The sequence below is a fragment of the Choristoneura fumiferana genome, chromosome 24, assembly GCF_025370935.1.
Source record: "Choristoneura fumiferana chromosome 24, NRCan_CFum_1, whole genome shotgun sequence".
NCBI lineage: Eukaryota > Metazoa > Arthropoda > Insecta > Lepidoptera > Tortricidae > Choristoneura > Choristoneura fumiferana.
The window spans coordinates 7,062,792-7,077,737 of record NC_133495.1 but is presented as its reverse complement, the minus strand read 5'-3'; the positions used below and the strand labels follow the sequence as shown (position 1 = coordinate 7,077,737).

At 36.3% G+C, this 14,946-nt stretch overlaps 1 protein-coding gene across 2 annotated transcripts; it reads right to left on the bottom strand.

Moving 5' to 3' along the window:
* Positions 1–1,531: 1,531 nt before the first annotated feature.
* Positions 1,532–5,876, bottom strand: LOC141441421 (stress-associated endoplasmic reticulum protein 2). 2 transcript variants are annotated; one of them, XM_074106145.1, is made up of 3 exons: positions 5,770–5,876; positions 4,151–4,264; positions 1,532–2,694 (listed from the first exon to the last, which is right to left on the bottom strand). In XM_074106145.1, the coding sequence occupies exons 2-3, from the start codon at positions 4,235–4,237 to the stop codon at positions 2,587–2,589; spliced, it is 195 nt and encodes a 64-aa protein (XP_073962246.1). In that variant the 5' UTR covers positions 4,238–4,264; positions 5,770–5,876; the 3' UTR covers positions 1,532–2,586. The 2 variants fall into 2 exon arrangements, with proteins under 2 accessions (XP_073962246.1, XP_073962247.1); XM_074106146.1 differs by lacking the exon at positions 5,770–5,876 and adding an exon at positions 5,382–5,464.
* Positions 5,877–14,946: the final 9,070 nt, after the last annotated feature.

Genomic DNA, 14,946 nt, shown 5'->3' with positions numbered 1-14,946 from the left:
TAAGTCCCCCTATCACATGACAATGTAAATTAATTTGTACCATATAGGTAGTTGTAATATTATTGTACGATAAAAAATGTAAGCTCTCGAATATTAGACCTAATCGTGAAATAAAAAAATACATGAGGAAAAGTTGTTGATTTTATTTTATACTAGCACAGCACTACCTTAAGTTTTCAGGAGAAATTACAAAGAAGTTATGAACCACGCCGTTCAAAGGCATACTGCAAGACGCCATGCATGAAGCACAATACTATTAGAAAAACCAGCTTTCAAATAAAAAAAACCGCATTCAAATCGGTCCACCCGTTTAAGAGCTACGGTGCCACAGACAGACACACATAGCGGTCAAACTTATAACACCCCTCTTTTTCGTCGGGGGTTAAAAACTAAAATGTTTGCTAGAGTCCTAAAATAGTCAAAAACAACTTCTTTGATGATAGGTTGTACTATGCAAATCGAAAATACAAACTGAGACATGGATGCACAGAAAAACCAGAAAAAGAGACCAGCGCTGGGAATCGAACCCAGGTCCTCAGCAATCCGTGCTGCGTGCTATAACCCCTACACCACCGCTGGACAGGAATCTAGACACGAATTTTTCCTATGCATACATATCTCAAAGGTTGCTTATTTCTACTACGCTACTTAAGCAACAGCACTAGCGACATCTATGTTTCGTCCAGAGACGTCACATAAAAAACTAAAAAAAGTAACAACAACAAGTAAAAATTTGGAGTCGAAATAAAAAATACAAAAAGACTCCAAAAAACCAATCATAATGTACTATGCAATTTTATAGTAGGTACAGTCGCCTTTCGATAATTCGGAGCGGCGAAGGCGGTCAAAAATAACGGAACACACTTATTATTAAGGTATTAGAGTTCTGCATCTGTATAAAGAGTCTTACTTAATAAAAATTTGAATTCATGTTTTGATATTTTTGATCACCTTGGCCGTTCGAAATATCTGATGGCAACTGTACATCATAAGCATTTATTTTAAGGCCAGTCCAACTGCTGGACAAAGGCCTCTCCTCTTGACTCCAATCTCCCTATACAGTTACATCCGGCTACTCCTTCGGTTCTCATTTCACTGCCTCTGGCTGCCACTGCTGGCAGCGGTACACAAAATATACCTAGGCTAAGAGATCCATACTAATAAATGCGAAAGTGTGTTTGTATAATTGTCCGTCTTTCACGTCGAAACGGAGCGACGGATCGACGTGATTTTTGGCATAGAGATAGTTTATGGGCCAGAGAGTGACATGGGCTACTTTTTATCCCGGAAAATGCAGTTCCCGAGGAAACAGCGCGCGATAACCGAATTCCACGCGGGCAAAATCTAGCGAGTTCATAACATTATTAATGTTACTACACACTTCTTCTTAACATTAATGCCTAGGTACTATAATGATATACTCGTACCTCACGTATGCATTCCTGGTACCTATTCACGCGTCTCCCGGGTATGGCCAGGAATACCATTTGCCGGCCACGGTTGGCTTAAGGTATAGAAAAAAAAAACTATGTTAAGAGACAAATATACTGTATTTACTCAAATAAATTACAATTAAAAATATAACCGCCGAGTCTCTAGTTTCCTAGTGACGGGAAATTTCATTCTACATCGGGCTATTTCATAAAAACCAGTTTAAAACAGTCGCATATTGCTTTGTGCGTCAAATTAATAAAAAAAGGAATGAATTTGTCGAACATTCGTACACTAAATGATTTTTTTTACAATATACAAGAATATAGTTCGTACATATTTCAAGGTTGAGATTATATGTATTAAAACTGCGCTTACTTACTGAAGAATAATCATCAATAAGGGTATAGAAGTGTCACTTCTTTATGTCACGCGGTAGGAACCGCAATGAAAGTGAAAGATAGGGCTGCCAACGCAGGGTTATCAACTGCTTAAAAAAGTGACACCCCAATTCTATCGTTTATTATTCTTATAAAGTTATAACTTAACAATAAGTGATGCAACTTTGGAAGTTACACAGAGAGACGCGCAGTTGTAAAGTTTGTACACGCTGTAAGATCAACAGGGTGTACAAGTTTTACCATTCATATCACATTAACTATGGTTTAGTGGCTTGAGCAGTTTCTAAGGTAACCGGACACTCAATATTACGTAAATCCAAGTTACCGCGTAACCTAATTTTTAATTTTTGGGATAAGAGATAAGATAAAAAAAATTGGAATGATTGAGTCATTAAGCACCTTCGAAGATGTATAACTAAGTCAGTCTAAAAAAAAAAGACATCCCAAAACAAAACATGCCTTCTTTTAGTAAGAAAAGATGGCCGACTTAATAACAAGTCGCTAAACGTCACTGTTAAGAATAGTTCCTAAAACCACCGCAGGGAATCTCAAGTAGCGCCACCGTCGCATCAATACAACACTAGCGCCACTTTACGGTTAAAATCGAAACTACGCACCTAAGTACTAAACATTTACGGTGATGGTAGTATTCTAGCTTTAATTAAATGAAAACGCCTGGTGGAGTATCATAAATAAAGATATCCTAAATGTGAGCAGGCGATGAAACTACTCAAGCCACGGGGTGGGGTTGTGTCTAGGCCAATCGGATGGACTGAATGATCTGGAATATAGCGGAGCCACACACTACGAAGATGAAGAGAGCTAACAGCCACGGTGCCACTGGGTATTGGTCTTCCTTTTCCTGAAAAAGGAGAAAAAAACAATGTTAACCCAGTGTTAGCATGATAAAAATTCCACTGTATCTCGTGGAATACGGTTTCTACTTTTTTTTATTTTGCCATAAAATTGGATTCACAATTTTTATTTTCTATCTGTCAGTTCTCATTTTTTATTTACTTATTTAGATTACTTTAGAATATGCATACATTGATCATAAAAAAAAGATAAATACTTTGAAGATATGTTTGTCAAAGTGTTATAATTTAAATATTAAAATAATTACAACATTTGTATTTAAAGTAATTCTGAACCTTGACAAAATCAACAAAATAATGCGCAGTTTATTTCCAATAACTCTAAAAGATTTGCAAAATGTAATCTTAATAATTTGCTATAAAGGCGATAGTTTGAAACATATGTCTTCAATGTCACAGGTGGTTGATAACAATGCACGTGTTATAATAAATATTATTACTTCTCGCGTGTTTACATATAATTAAAATATCAATGATAAATTTTTAATATTGCTCGCTTACTTTGCAAGCCTCATATTTACCAGCATTGCGTAGTTACAAAAGGAACAGTGAGACGATTGTCATAAGGTTGGTTTTGAAATTGCGTCATTGAGTAAGATAAGAGATTGAGAAAATGAATTAATGTCCCTGACTACAGTTGTAAAGTGAAGTTATATTGCTACTCAATGTTTTCCTTTGACCATTTTCCCACTTACGCATAATTGGTCTTATCTTCAAAACCTTGAGAATTTTTATTAATAATACCTTTTTTTCACAAAATTTTTGCGACTGAATGTAACTGGGAATAGCTTGGGAATAAACAACTTGGAACAGTCTAAACCCCCCCTCGAAAGAAATTGTCATTTCAGTTCAATATTTTTTTTTATTTGACTGGATGGCAAAATTGGCAAACAAGCAAGTGGATCTCCTGATGGTAATAGATCACCAGCGCCCAAAGACACCTGCAACACCAGGGGGATTGCAGATGCGTTGCCAACCTAGAGGCCTAAGATGGGATACCTCAAGTGCCAGTAATTTCACCAGCTGTCTTACTCTCCTCACCAAATACAACAGTGCAAGCACTGCTGCTTCATGGCAGGAATTGCGAGCAAGATGGCGGTAGCAATCCGGGCTGACCTTGCACAAGGTCCTACCACCTGCAATATCTGGCAACTAAAAAACCATGACTTGAAATGATATTAATTGTATTCATTGTTGAATGACAAGAATCGATGCTGAAACAAAAATACAGTTAAACTAGTTTGCTAATGTCTTGGAACTTGAAACAAAAGATTGTTTTTTTTTTCTCATTTGCATCTTCAGGAAAACAAATAAAACCGACAAGTCCTCAGCGACATAAACATTATAGTTGTACTGTATCGTTGACTTTGGTGCTGATCGGTTTCTTTGGTGATATTCAATGAAAAGATTAATGATAGTTCAAAGATGAATCGAGATGATTACCTTGGTGGTTTTGGGCACGTTGCCACGCTGGGTGATGTTTTTGCTTGCGATCTCGTTGGCAATACGCATTCTCTGTTTTGGCGCCATTTTGATTGGTTATCAGATATATTTGTCCTGTAATACAAAAAAGAAAACATTCAAGTTCTGATATTGGAAGTGTTTGGAGACTTATATCAAACAGTGGATCTTTAACTGTTAAACAACCTTAAACTGTTTTTGAGAGTTATTTAATTTTAATTGTTGCACAGCAGACAATTTTAATAATAACCTTAATAATCAGTGTAAAGGTGTTCAATTTTTTTAACTACTTACATACCTACATGAAATAGTTTTGCAATGACTAAATATTGCCTTTTATTGATAAAGTTAATGTGTTATGTGTTTAAATACCTAGCAATTACTAATGAGCTACCTAATAATAGGTTTAATAATTTGATTACATAAATAATAATAAAAATGTAGATGTTTTTCTTACTGCTTTCAAAGCAGCGTTTTCGAAATAAGACTGCTGATTTTTTTATGTAATTAAAATTTTACGTAATACCAACTGGTTATAAAATTAAAATATTGCTGTCCCCCCGATATTGTTGTTAACAGTTTTGACTATAGTTTTCATCATCATCATCTCAGCCGTAGGACGTCCACTGTTGGACATAGGCCTCCCCCATAGACCTCCAACGGTAGTTTTAATAAGTTATAAATATCAGTAATTAAATAATTGATTGATTGATGGTCTTTCCGAAAGCGCTGGTAGTTTAAAAAATGATGTGTAAAAGTGCCCATTGCGGCCTATTTACTGAATAAATCATTTGAATTTGATTTACAAGCTACTTCACTGAGGTCTATATCAAACACATTGTGAACCCCCAATATTGAAAACAGCAATTAACTAATTAGTGATTTATAGATGCAGTAGCAATACTAATTTACATAAAATTAGTGTAAACATGGAATACAACTACAACAATATGGATTCACAATGGACAGTGGTATTTTCCCTAAACATGAGTCATACAATTTATTTTGTTTAATTTGATTAAGTATGTGTAGAGAAATTAAGTACAAGAAGTACAAGTATAATGAAGTTTATTTTGAGTGAGATAAAGCATCTAATGACATTTCACAGATAAAAAACTACGATAAATGAAAGGAGTTTAATGAGTGCAAGTATGTGGGTAATCAGTGGGAATTATAGATGAAGGCCTTTGAGATAATAGAATTAATTACTTACGAATAACAAACGCTCTTCTACCCCGCAAATACTTACGATGTAGGAATCGTAAAGATGTAGAAATAAAAGAAAAATACGAAAGACGTCATCAAAATCATGTTTACCCAGATGTTTGAGAAAGTTAACTCAGTACATTTGCCACGAGTCATTTATATCAATTTAAACATGGAAATTGCATGAGACGCACTTTCACGGTGTTAATGAGTACGTTAAAGCAAATCAACCGTTACTATCGGTAAAATATTCTAGATTTTACGTCGGCGAGACGCGAAATATGAAAAACCATCGACACTTTTGCGCACTTCAGTTCTGTTAGCTACAAAATGTACTGACACCAAAACACTTACAAATAAACATAAATAAATGGTAATAAAAATGATATACTCACAATTAAACCCTAAAATTAAGTGTGCCGAAGCGCACAAGTCTCGCTTGTTTGACACGTATGTAAAAAGTGAAATGGAAATGTCAACACGTCGCGTTTAGACGTCACGGTGGCAAAAGCGTGAATTTGGCGTGAATAGACACGCGTCAGTTAGGTGTTACAAGACTAAATAAAAATAACTAACAAGAAACAAAAATATAATTCGTATAAAATATCAATTAAACTTGCAGGAAATTGAAATAAACGAAAAGTTGTTGTATTGTACTATAAACTAACTGAAATTTGTTTATTCACTACATTTGATTTTAAATAGAAGCACTCGATTGTTAGCGACATCTATTAGCAAGTAGATAAGTTAATTTAGTATCCTGTATCCTATTCGTCTATAGATGGCTCTGTAATCAAACTTACTTGCGACATCTAGCGGCTACACGAGAACTATTTAGTTGTTTTATTTTTATTATAGATGACGTTGTTATTAAAAATCACAATTAGCTTTGTAACTCCCGTTAGATGGCGCTTATTTAAAAATTAAGGGGCAAATACACTGTCACTTAGTCGTGCGTCGTTCGTTTGTAATTTTGCTGCTACATGCGGCGACCGCAAAAGAAACACGGTAGTAGGTAAAGGACGCCTAAGTAGTTTGACAAGTTCGGCGACCGCGTTAGGTGAACGACTCAACGTAATTGCCCCTTTACCTATTTATTCTCTTGTGCAGTTGTGCTCACTTCTCAGTTCACAGCCCATTTACTATAAGTAATTATTTTTACTCAAACATAAAATGCTTTTCTAGCACCAACCATGATCCAAATTAGTCTTGTGAGAGTACATCAGATTTATACTTATTAGTTTTTGAAATACTTAGATCTGATGTTTTTATGCAAATAAATGATTTATGATTTATGAATTCATGTGATCATAACATAACGGCGTTAAAGCGCCATCCTGTAGGTAGATACAGTCTGTTTCCATTGATTTTTTGTAGTTACCTAAGTTTGTAGTTTTGGTTAGGTACGAACATACACTAAAAATGTAATAATTGGTAAACGAAAGAAACCAGGACAAATTGCTGTTACCTAACTATTTTGTAAATAAATACTGTTATAAAACGCAGTTAAGTTTCACTAATTTTACTTTAGCTTAAGTGCTTTTTTTCGGTAGGTACCTACCTACACAACTTATCAATCTACAACCTATCCAACCTAGGCACTTACTACCTACTCACTTCCAGAGTGTAGAATCCCTCCCAAAAAATAAACGTAGGTAGAAACAAAATCGAATCTTTATTCCACGAATCAATAACCTCTCATCTCATTGATTGATCGTCCCATTCCGGCTCCTTCAAGACAACAATAAAATCTTTAACAAAGAACAGAGACAAACATAATTCCAAGGATGGCAAGGACATGACATCAGACGAGCCAATCACGGCTCAAGATTATCCTTGAAGGGTGATCCTGGGTCGCTGATTGGTGGAAAGAGATAACGCCTCGCGAGCGGGAACGCCTACAATAGAATCCATTTAAATTTGAATATCGAAGGGAGAAACGTGAAATTGAGTGATAGAAATACTCGCCCTTTCGTGGAAATTGTTCTGAAGTGGATGTTAATAAAATGGAGGCAAAATTTTGTTTGCTCAAATGCGTCATGAATTCGATATTGTTTTACAGTTTGTGTAAACATGTTTTGTGCGAAAATAACAATGGCGGAATTAATTAAGCTTCTACCAACCATAATACCTGCTTCTAAAAGGTTGATAAACACAAGCTTACCTACTCGTAGTAGGTAGATATAGATGCGAGTAGCTTTAGGTGCAGCCGTCTGTACCTGTACCTAAAGTGGTTCCTACTAATGCGTGACATGATTGAAATGAGAAACATCCAAAAAAATCTACTAAATTTCTTAGCAAGGTAGTACTTGTACTTATCTAGCTAACTACTGAAGATCTACTTAACTAAATAGATATAGGTACCTAGGGGAAGGCAGCCTAAAGCGGGTAAGCGCTTTTACACAGTAAGTATAGTAACAAACATTAGTGTCAATGTGTGCATGCGTCGCGAGTGACCGAAGGAGCATTAGTTTCAACCACTTCCACTCGGGCGCCACGGTCGCGTATTGGTTAAGCTAAATGCAGCAAAATATTTTCGGTGGTTTTACTAAAAACCAACAGGATAAAGTGTCTTCTGATTAGTGAAAAATGTTCATAAGTATTCTGATGTTACTATCACGGTATCAATTTAGTATTATTTAACTTTGAAATGAGATAAAAAACCGGCATGATTTTGCTTTCATTTTGAAGTTATTATTACTCGATAAAAAAGTGCGCTCTTGGGCAAAGCGGGTAGGTAAGTACCCGCTATAAAAAAATCAGGTTATTTTTAGACAGTTACATACATAAAATACATTTGTATGGATAGATATATATACTTAAAAACATATTGCTTTTGAGTGTCACCCGCATTGCCCAAGGCTTTTAGGCCCCTACTCGGGCAAAGCGAGTTTTAGAAGAGGTTTTTTGTTTTTGTTATTTTATAAAAACTTAATAAGAAATACCTATAGAAGTTGTTTTATTTTCAAGTAGGTACGATAAATAACCTACCAAATGTTGTAAAATACCTTTACATAATTTGGTCATAATCAGTTTTGTACCCAGCACCTTAGCTGCACAACGCACATTTTTAAGTTAATAGGTATAGTAATTTAGGCCGTAAATTAAGAACTTACCTTGGTTTTAATGGCTGCAGGCGTGTGTGGCACACAAACACACATACTTTCAAATTTATAATATTAGTATGGATTATACGTTTAAGACATAGGTAAAGTGAGGTTGACTTGCCAATCTCGCAAAAACTGTCTTAGGTACTCAAAGTTTACTTAAATCCTAAAATAATATTGACAACGGGCAGGTTAGAAAAAAGCACAACGGGCAGAAAGTAAAAGCACGTAAAAGTTTGTCTCTGAGGGCGCTTTACTTGACCCTTTTTTTTATTGCCGCCGCGAATGTAACAATAGGTTAACCCGTTTAGCAGCAAAGAGTTGTACCTAGTGAGAGTTTAAATTAAATACGTGTAAGGTTAGGTAGCAGTGGCGTACCCTAAATGGCGTACCTCGTAAATTCGAAGTTCGTGTCGTACCGTCCCTCTCACTCTCGTATTCAATAATATAAGCATAAGTGGGACGGTAAGATACGAAGTTCAAATTTTGCATTTCAGGGCGGGGTATGTTGAGCAAGCGGGTAATTTGAGCATTCGAAATATCTCCAAAACTAAACACGCGACTTTGGAACATCAAATGGCGGAAAGTGAGGTCCGGGGGAGGGGAACGTTGGTGACACGCGTCATTTGTTTTTTTAAGAGTTAAAAAGTAAAAAAAGTTAACTGTGGTTATCGTACCAATTTTATTATAACCTAATATTTAATAAAAAACTTGGCAGGGGGCTAGTTGGCCAGTTTTTGACGGGGCAAGTGGAGCATTACTAATTGAACTGATTACATGTTCGTTGCAAAGAAGTAAAAAAATCTTGTTTGTTGATCGCATTATAGTCTAATATTATGATAATAGTAAGTGTTAATTACATTATAATTTGAAGTTTATCTACATACTAGGTACCATGACAGGCAGTTCTTGAGTCCTAACTAATGAAACGTGATTCCGGGGTCAAAAACTCCGTTAAAATATGTGATTAAAAGACTGACTGTATAGTTTCTTAGTATTAAAGAAATATAAGCAATAAATAATGATGATTTAACTATTTTTCTTCATACAACTCTCACCTTGCTCACCTTACCTCATATATTTCCGGCGAGAACCTGTAATTGGCTTTATGTATCTGTTGTTATTTTTAATCAGTATTTTTTAAGCTGTAGTTCTCCAGAATAAATAAAAAAATAAAAAAAATATACATCAACCTCACCTCAATAGTCCTTCAACCACTAATACCTCAATAGTACCTCAATAGTGAGGTAAGTTGAGCATGTTTACCTTTGTTCTAGCTCGATATCTGATATGCCGACGTTTCATGATATGCCTTGAAATTTCATGATCTGCTTAAACGTCACTAGGCAGATCGTTAAACGGTGAGTTTTGAATGATGTGTCGGATGTCCCTTAGCCAATTCATGAAATGGCGCCATTTCACGTTATGAATAGGAATTTCGTGATCGGGCGGAATTTACGATCGGCCGCCGACATATAGGTACATAGGTAGCAGATGGAAGACCTTCGTTGCCAACAGGCCTTATTGTACCTACCTGCTGGGGTCAACGAGGCGCAAAAGCTCCTTAAAAGCATACGGCGGAGATCGCAATCACGATGACAAAGATTAGATTAACATCTCTGTTGTCAGCGATGCAATTGTTGCAGATGCATTGTTTAAGTTTAAGTAAGTATTTATCGGAGCCTGTATTTAGGCTTGGCTTGGGTACTTAGCACTGTTTCATTGTAAATAAATAAATATCATGGGGTACTTGACACCATTGTTCTAGTCCCAAACGAAGCAAAACTTGTACAGGCTTCTACTATGGATACTAGGCAACAGATAAACATACTTATATAGATAAATACATACTTAAATACATACTAAACATCCAAGACCCGAGAACAAACATTTGTATGATTCATACAAATAGGTCTCTGCCCCGGCCGGGAATCGAACCCGGGGCCTCAAATTTTGTAGTCAGGTTCTCTAACCACTTGGCCATCGTCGGCCAATTGTGCTGAGTGTGTTGTGTCTTTTAAAATTAAAGTTGAGCTATCGTCAGTGTCAGTAGGCACCGACCTTATACTTTCGTTTTTTTTAGCATTAGAAATAAGGTAAAAAATTGTTTATTGAAAAACGTTTTAAAAAAAACAGTAGGTAACTATTATTTATGATACCAAAAGAATGTAGTTGATCATATTTCCTTGCTAATTGTTACATATTTGCTGTGACTTATTTTTCAAAAGTGTTTTTCAATAAAAATACAGGGTTACCGTCTTTCTAATGCTAAAAAAATTTAAATATACCTAGGCATTAGGTAGGGTAGAGCAACCTATACTACCCAAAAGAAAATAGAGGCCACGTGGGTTTCATTGGTAAAACGAAAATATTAATAAATAAACATTCTTTGTCACGAAATAGTTTTGTTAATATTTAGCACTGAATAGATATTTTAATAGATGCCTACAACATAGGTACCTAGATAACACATTACAAATAAATACTTTTCATTAAATTAAATGTACCTATCAGATACGAACTCCTCATTTTATTTTACCGGTGAAACCTAAGTGGCCCTTAGTTTCTTTTGACTAGTAGATAAACTTACAATACAATACAATACAATAACTCTTAACCACCAACACAGTAAGCAGTACAGAAAACACAGGTTTATACCTACATAGAGATTTTTCTAAGGTAAGCAATAGGCCTTATTGCTTCAGAGCGATCTCTCCCAGGCAACATTTACAATAAATTTTTATACTTAACATTATTATTTCGATAATAATTCACAGTTTCCCACATTCAACGCCAACATTGTGTAAACCGTACAAAAACAACCCAAACCAAGGCCCCGAATACCATCCCATATTTACTACTTATATTAACTTACCTATTTTTACCACAATCCGCGTAAATCATCACCACATCTCGCACATCGCTGGTTCACAATGCGCACCATCATTCTGCTGCGCGCGTGTGGTCGCCTGCGCACGCCAGGCTCCGACGGGGCAGAAGGCAAAACCGCGTAACGAGAGGCAAAAAAATAAGATTTCATATTTTGATGGGTCAGATAACGTTTTGCACGCACGTTGTGTTGACGTTACTACAAGAATGTTTGGGTTAGTTCATTTCGTCTGAAAAGCAAATTAGCAATTGGCAAGTAGCAAGTGGTCCAAAATTCTTTGACTCAGTCGATGAAGCTTCGCGAAGCTCTGATTCCGCGTGACGGAGTCGCTTCGCGCCTTGACGCTACTCTAACCTAGCATACGTTTTTTTTAAGTTTTGGAGAAAAAAAGGTTAATATTTACCATGGTAGATTCGTAGCCCGAAACATGTCGAGCTTAACAAGATTTAAGACGTGAGTTATCTGAGTATATTTCACAGTGAGTGATGCAGTATTTTCATGTTCAAATGTTTCACCTACCTAATGTTAGGCAGTGTACATGAATGTCATGGAAATTAATGTAATTTGATTTAATGTAATAATAATACATCTTATCTGCTTACTACCATAGTCTCATAAGAATATTGTATACACTAACAATACTTGGATCTACTCAGTTATCCGAAAATAAATTATTTTGATTTGATTTTATTTTGATTAGAAAGTTCGGGCGTGACGTGACGTGACGTCGTGACCATACCTACCTATCTGCATCATTTTTTGTTTAATTAACAAAAACAAAAAAAAACGTGTCCTATGTTTCCTTAATGTATCCTAACAGACAAATTAGATTATTTTACATATCGAAAATACAAACTGAAATATAGATGCATAGAAAAATCAGAAAAATAAGACCAGTGCTGGGAACCCAGGTCCTCGGCATTCCGTGCCACGTGCTATACCACTACACCACCACTGGACAGTGATACAGACACGAATTTCTCCTATGCACCACATATCTCAGCTTGTTTGTTTTCTTATTTAGTCACTCAAGCAGCGACACAGCGACATATCTATGCTGTAGCCCTCATCGAGAAACTTTCAGCACCCCATTGGAACTAACCGCTCATCCGGGCAAGAGATGTCGCTATTAAGCAATCAAATTAAGATTGTTTTTTTTTAGTCTTTTTGTATTTTTTATTTCAATTCCAAATTTTTTGTTACTTTTACGGTCATCCCGTAAAACCCATATCGAAAATACAAACTGAAATATAGATGCACAGAAAAACCAGAAAAATAAGCACCAGCACTGGTCTGGACCGTAAAAGTAACAAAAAATTTGGAATTGAAATAAAAAGTACAAAAAGATTCCAAAAAAACCAATCTTAGATTATTTTACGCCACTAGCCTATTATTTTTAAAATCCCTATGTTGTACCTACTTTACGTTTGTACGTTTACGTACACAGGTTGCCGAAGTCGTATTAGTATTTACTGCACCTAATTGCATAATCTCGCAAAGCCCGCCTTACCCCCGCATGCCTGCACACAAATACGCAATGGTTTAAGTCCTTACAAACCTTTCATACAATTTCGATTTCAATGTCCTTAAGTCCACAATGTCGCCGCTGTATACGGGTGCAACTGCGCATGCGCGGTCAAGTGCGAGCGAGAATTTGGGAGAGGAGATACTGTCTAAGTAAACACCTATATTCAGGAAATACAATCTTCAATACCGAATTGACCGCCTGTAAGCGCCACTAAGTAGGTAAAAAGTTAGGTTCCATTCATATTCATATTTCCTGAATTTTACAATCTTAACACGATAAATTACAAAACATAATTTACCCTCCACACAAAAATTCTAAAACATAGTACGTCCATTTTTATTTGGAACCAGCCTGCTGCCCGGGACTCCGTCCGCGTAGATTTCGTATATCGCTATCCCGCGGGAGACTTTCGCATAATAATTCCAATCCAACAACAACAAAATAATCCAGAAACTGTACCGCACTATTTCCCACTGCCCATTGCATTGCACCTCAAGTCCCAATCATTTTCCTATGTCCCAATCCTTGTAAAAACTGGTTCATTGTATTTGGCGCCAAGTCTCGCGTCGTGCGCGCGCGCCGCTGCAGTAATTGAGATCCTCCATAATGGTGCTTCATGTGTCCTTCACTGGAAATCAAGTGAAGCAAAAAGCAACTTGAATGTCTACAATAGACTTGAAAGTGAAGCACTTTTGCTTTTTTATTTCTCTAATTATAAGAAAAAAACTTTCATTTCACGACGAAATTTCCCAATGTTTTCTCGAGATAGTTTATTATTTTTTATATACTCGTATATTTTTTGATAATTCTTAACGGGAAAAGCGTGAAGGGGTTTGTTGACAGCCGCAAGATCGCTAGATGGCGTCAGCATCGTTCATTTGACGTTACAGTTTTGCTTGCGACTGGATTTGGATTGGATCATTTGCTTACCTATTTAACCAATCACGTTCTATTCAAATTCAATTCACGTTCTATTTAACCAATTGACGTGACCATATAAAATATTAAAGTAGTGAAACGGACGCTACGATACTAGCACCAATTAGCCTGTCACGGAAATACTTATTAAATACAAAAATCAGAAAGAAAAAAAATCTGAAGTTCGATATACTTTTTATTACTGTCCATATGACCGGGCCACATCGGGTGACTGGCGACCACAACCCGGAAGACGAAGCGTTGGCTAGTCTCACACTATGGTGGATGTAACTGGCAAGCTGTCGTTCATTGTGGCATAGGTTTGTCAGATAATTTTCACAAACGCAATTCTTCTGATTAGCGAATTTTCACATCGCGGTTTTTCCATGTAGCAATTTTTCATGAAGCGTTTTTTTATGTTTGCGTTTATTTTTTTAGCTTATTTTACCAGTCGATTATTTTATTATTCGCAACTATAATCAGTATAAAATAGTTCGGTTTGTTGATATTTTACTCGAAATCTTTAATCAACAAACCGTTACCCATTAGTGTCCACATTATTACTATTATTACACATCAATAGGTAGGTTAGGTCCGTAAGGTATCTTCAGATGTCCAAAGGGCAGAACGCCCAGAAACAGGAGCCCCGCCAAGCGGGGCTCCATCGACATAATTAAGGCGTGGGTTGCCTAATGCTGCTGAAAATATATGCGACTGACAAAATAATCTACTGGTAAAATAAGCGTAAAAAATAAATAGACGGAAAAGTAAATTTGCGATCGTGAAAAATCGCGATGTGAAAATTCACAGAAAAAACGCGTTTCAGAAAATTATCTAACAAATCTGCGAAAGTTTGTAAATCCGTTTTATTATTTGTTACTCCATCACTTCAAAACCGCTGAACCGATTTAGATGAAACTCGGTACACAGACAGTTTGAGTCCCGGGGAAGGACATAGGATAGTTTTTATCCCGGGAAATCGCATAGTTCCTACGCGGACGGAGTCGTGGGTAACAGGCTAGTCGATCGTTAATAAGAAAGAGGCGCCAGTCAGCGAGAAGTAAAGCATACCAACAATTACTCCACTCATGCACATCCCGTAAAAACTGCCTCATTGTGTTCGGCGCCA

What these genes read in the sequence shown, in the direction of transcription:
- LOC141441421 (XM_074106145.1), bottom strand. Translation starts at nt 4,237, where the DNA reads ATGGCGCCAAAACAGAGAATGCGTATTGCCAACGAGATCGCAAGCAAA. An exon ending in ACGTGCCCAAAACCACCAAG is followed by an intron (nt 2,695 to 4,150) that starts GTAATCATCTCG and finishes CTCCTTTTTCAG; the next exon opens with GAAAAGGAAGACCAATACCC.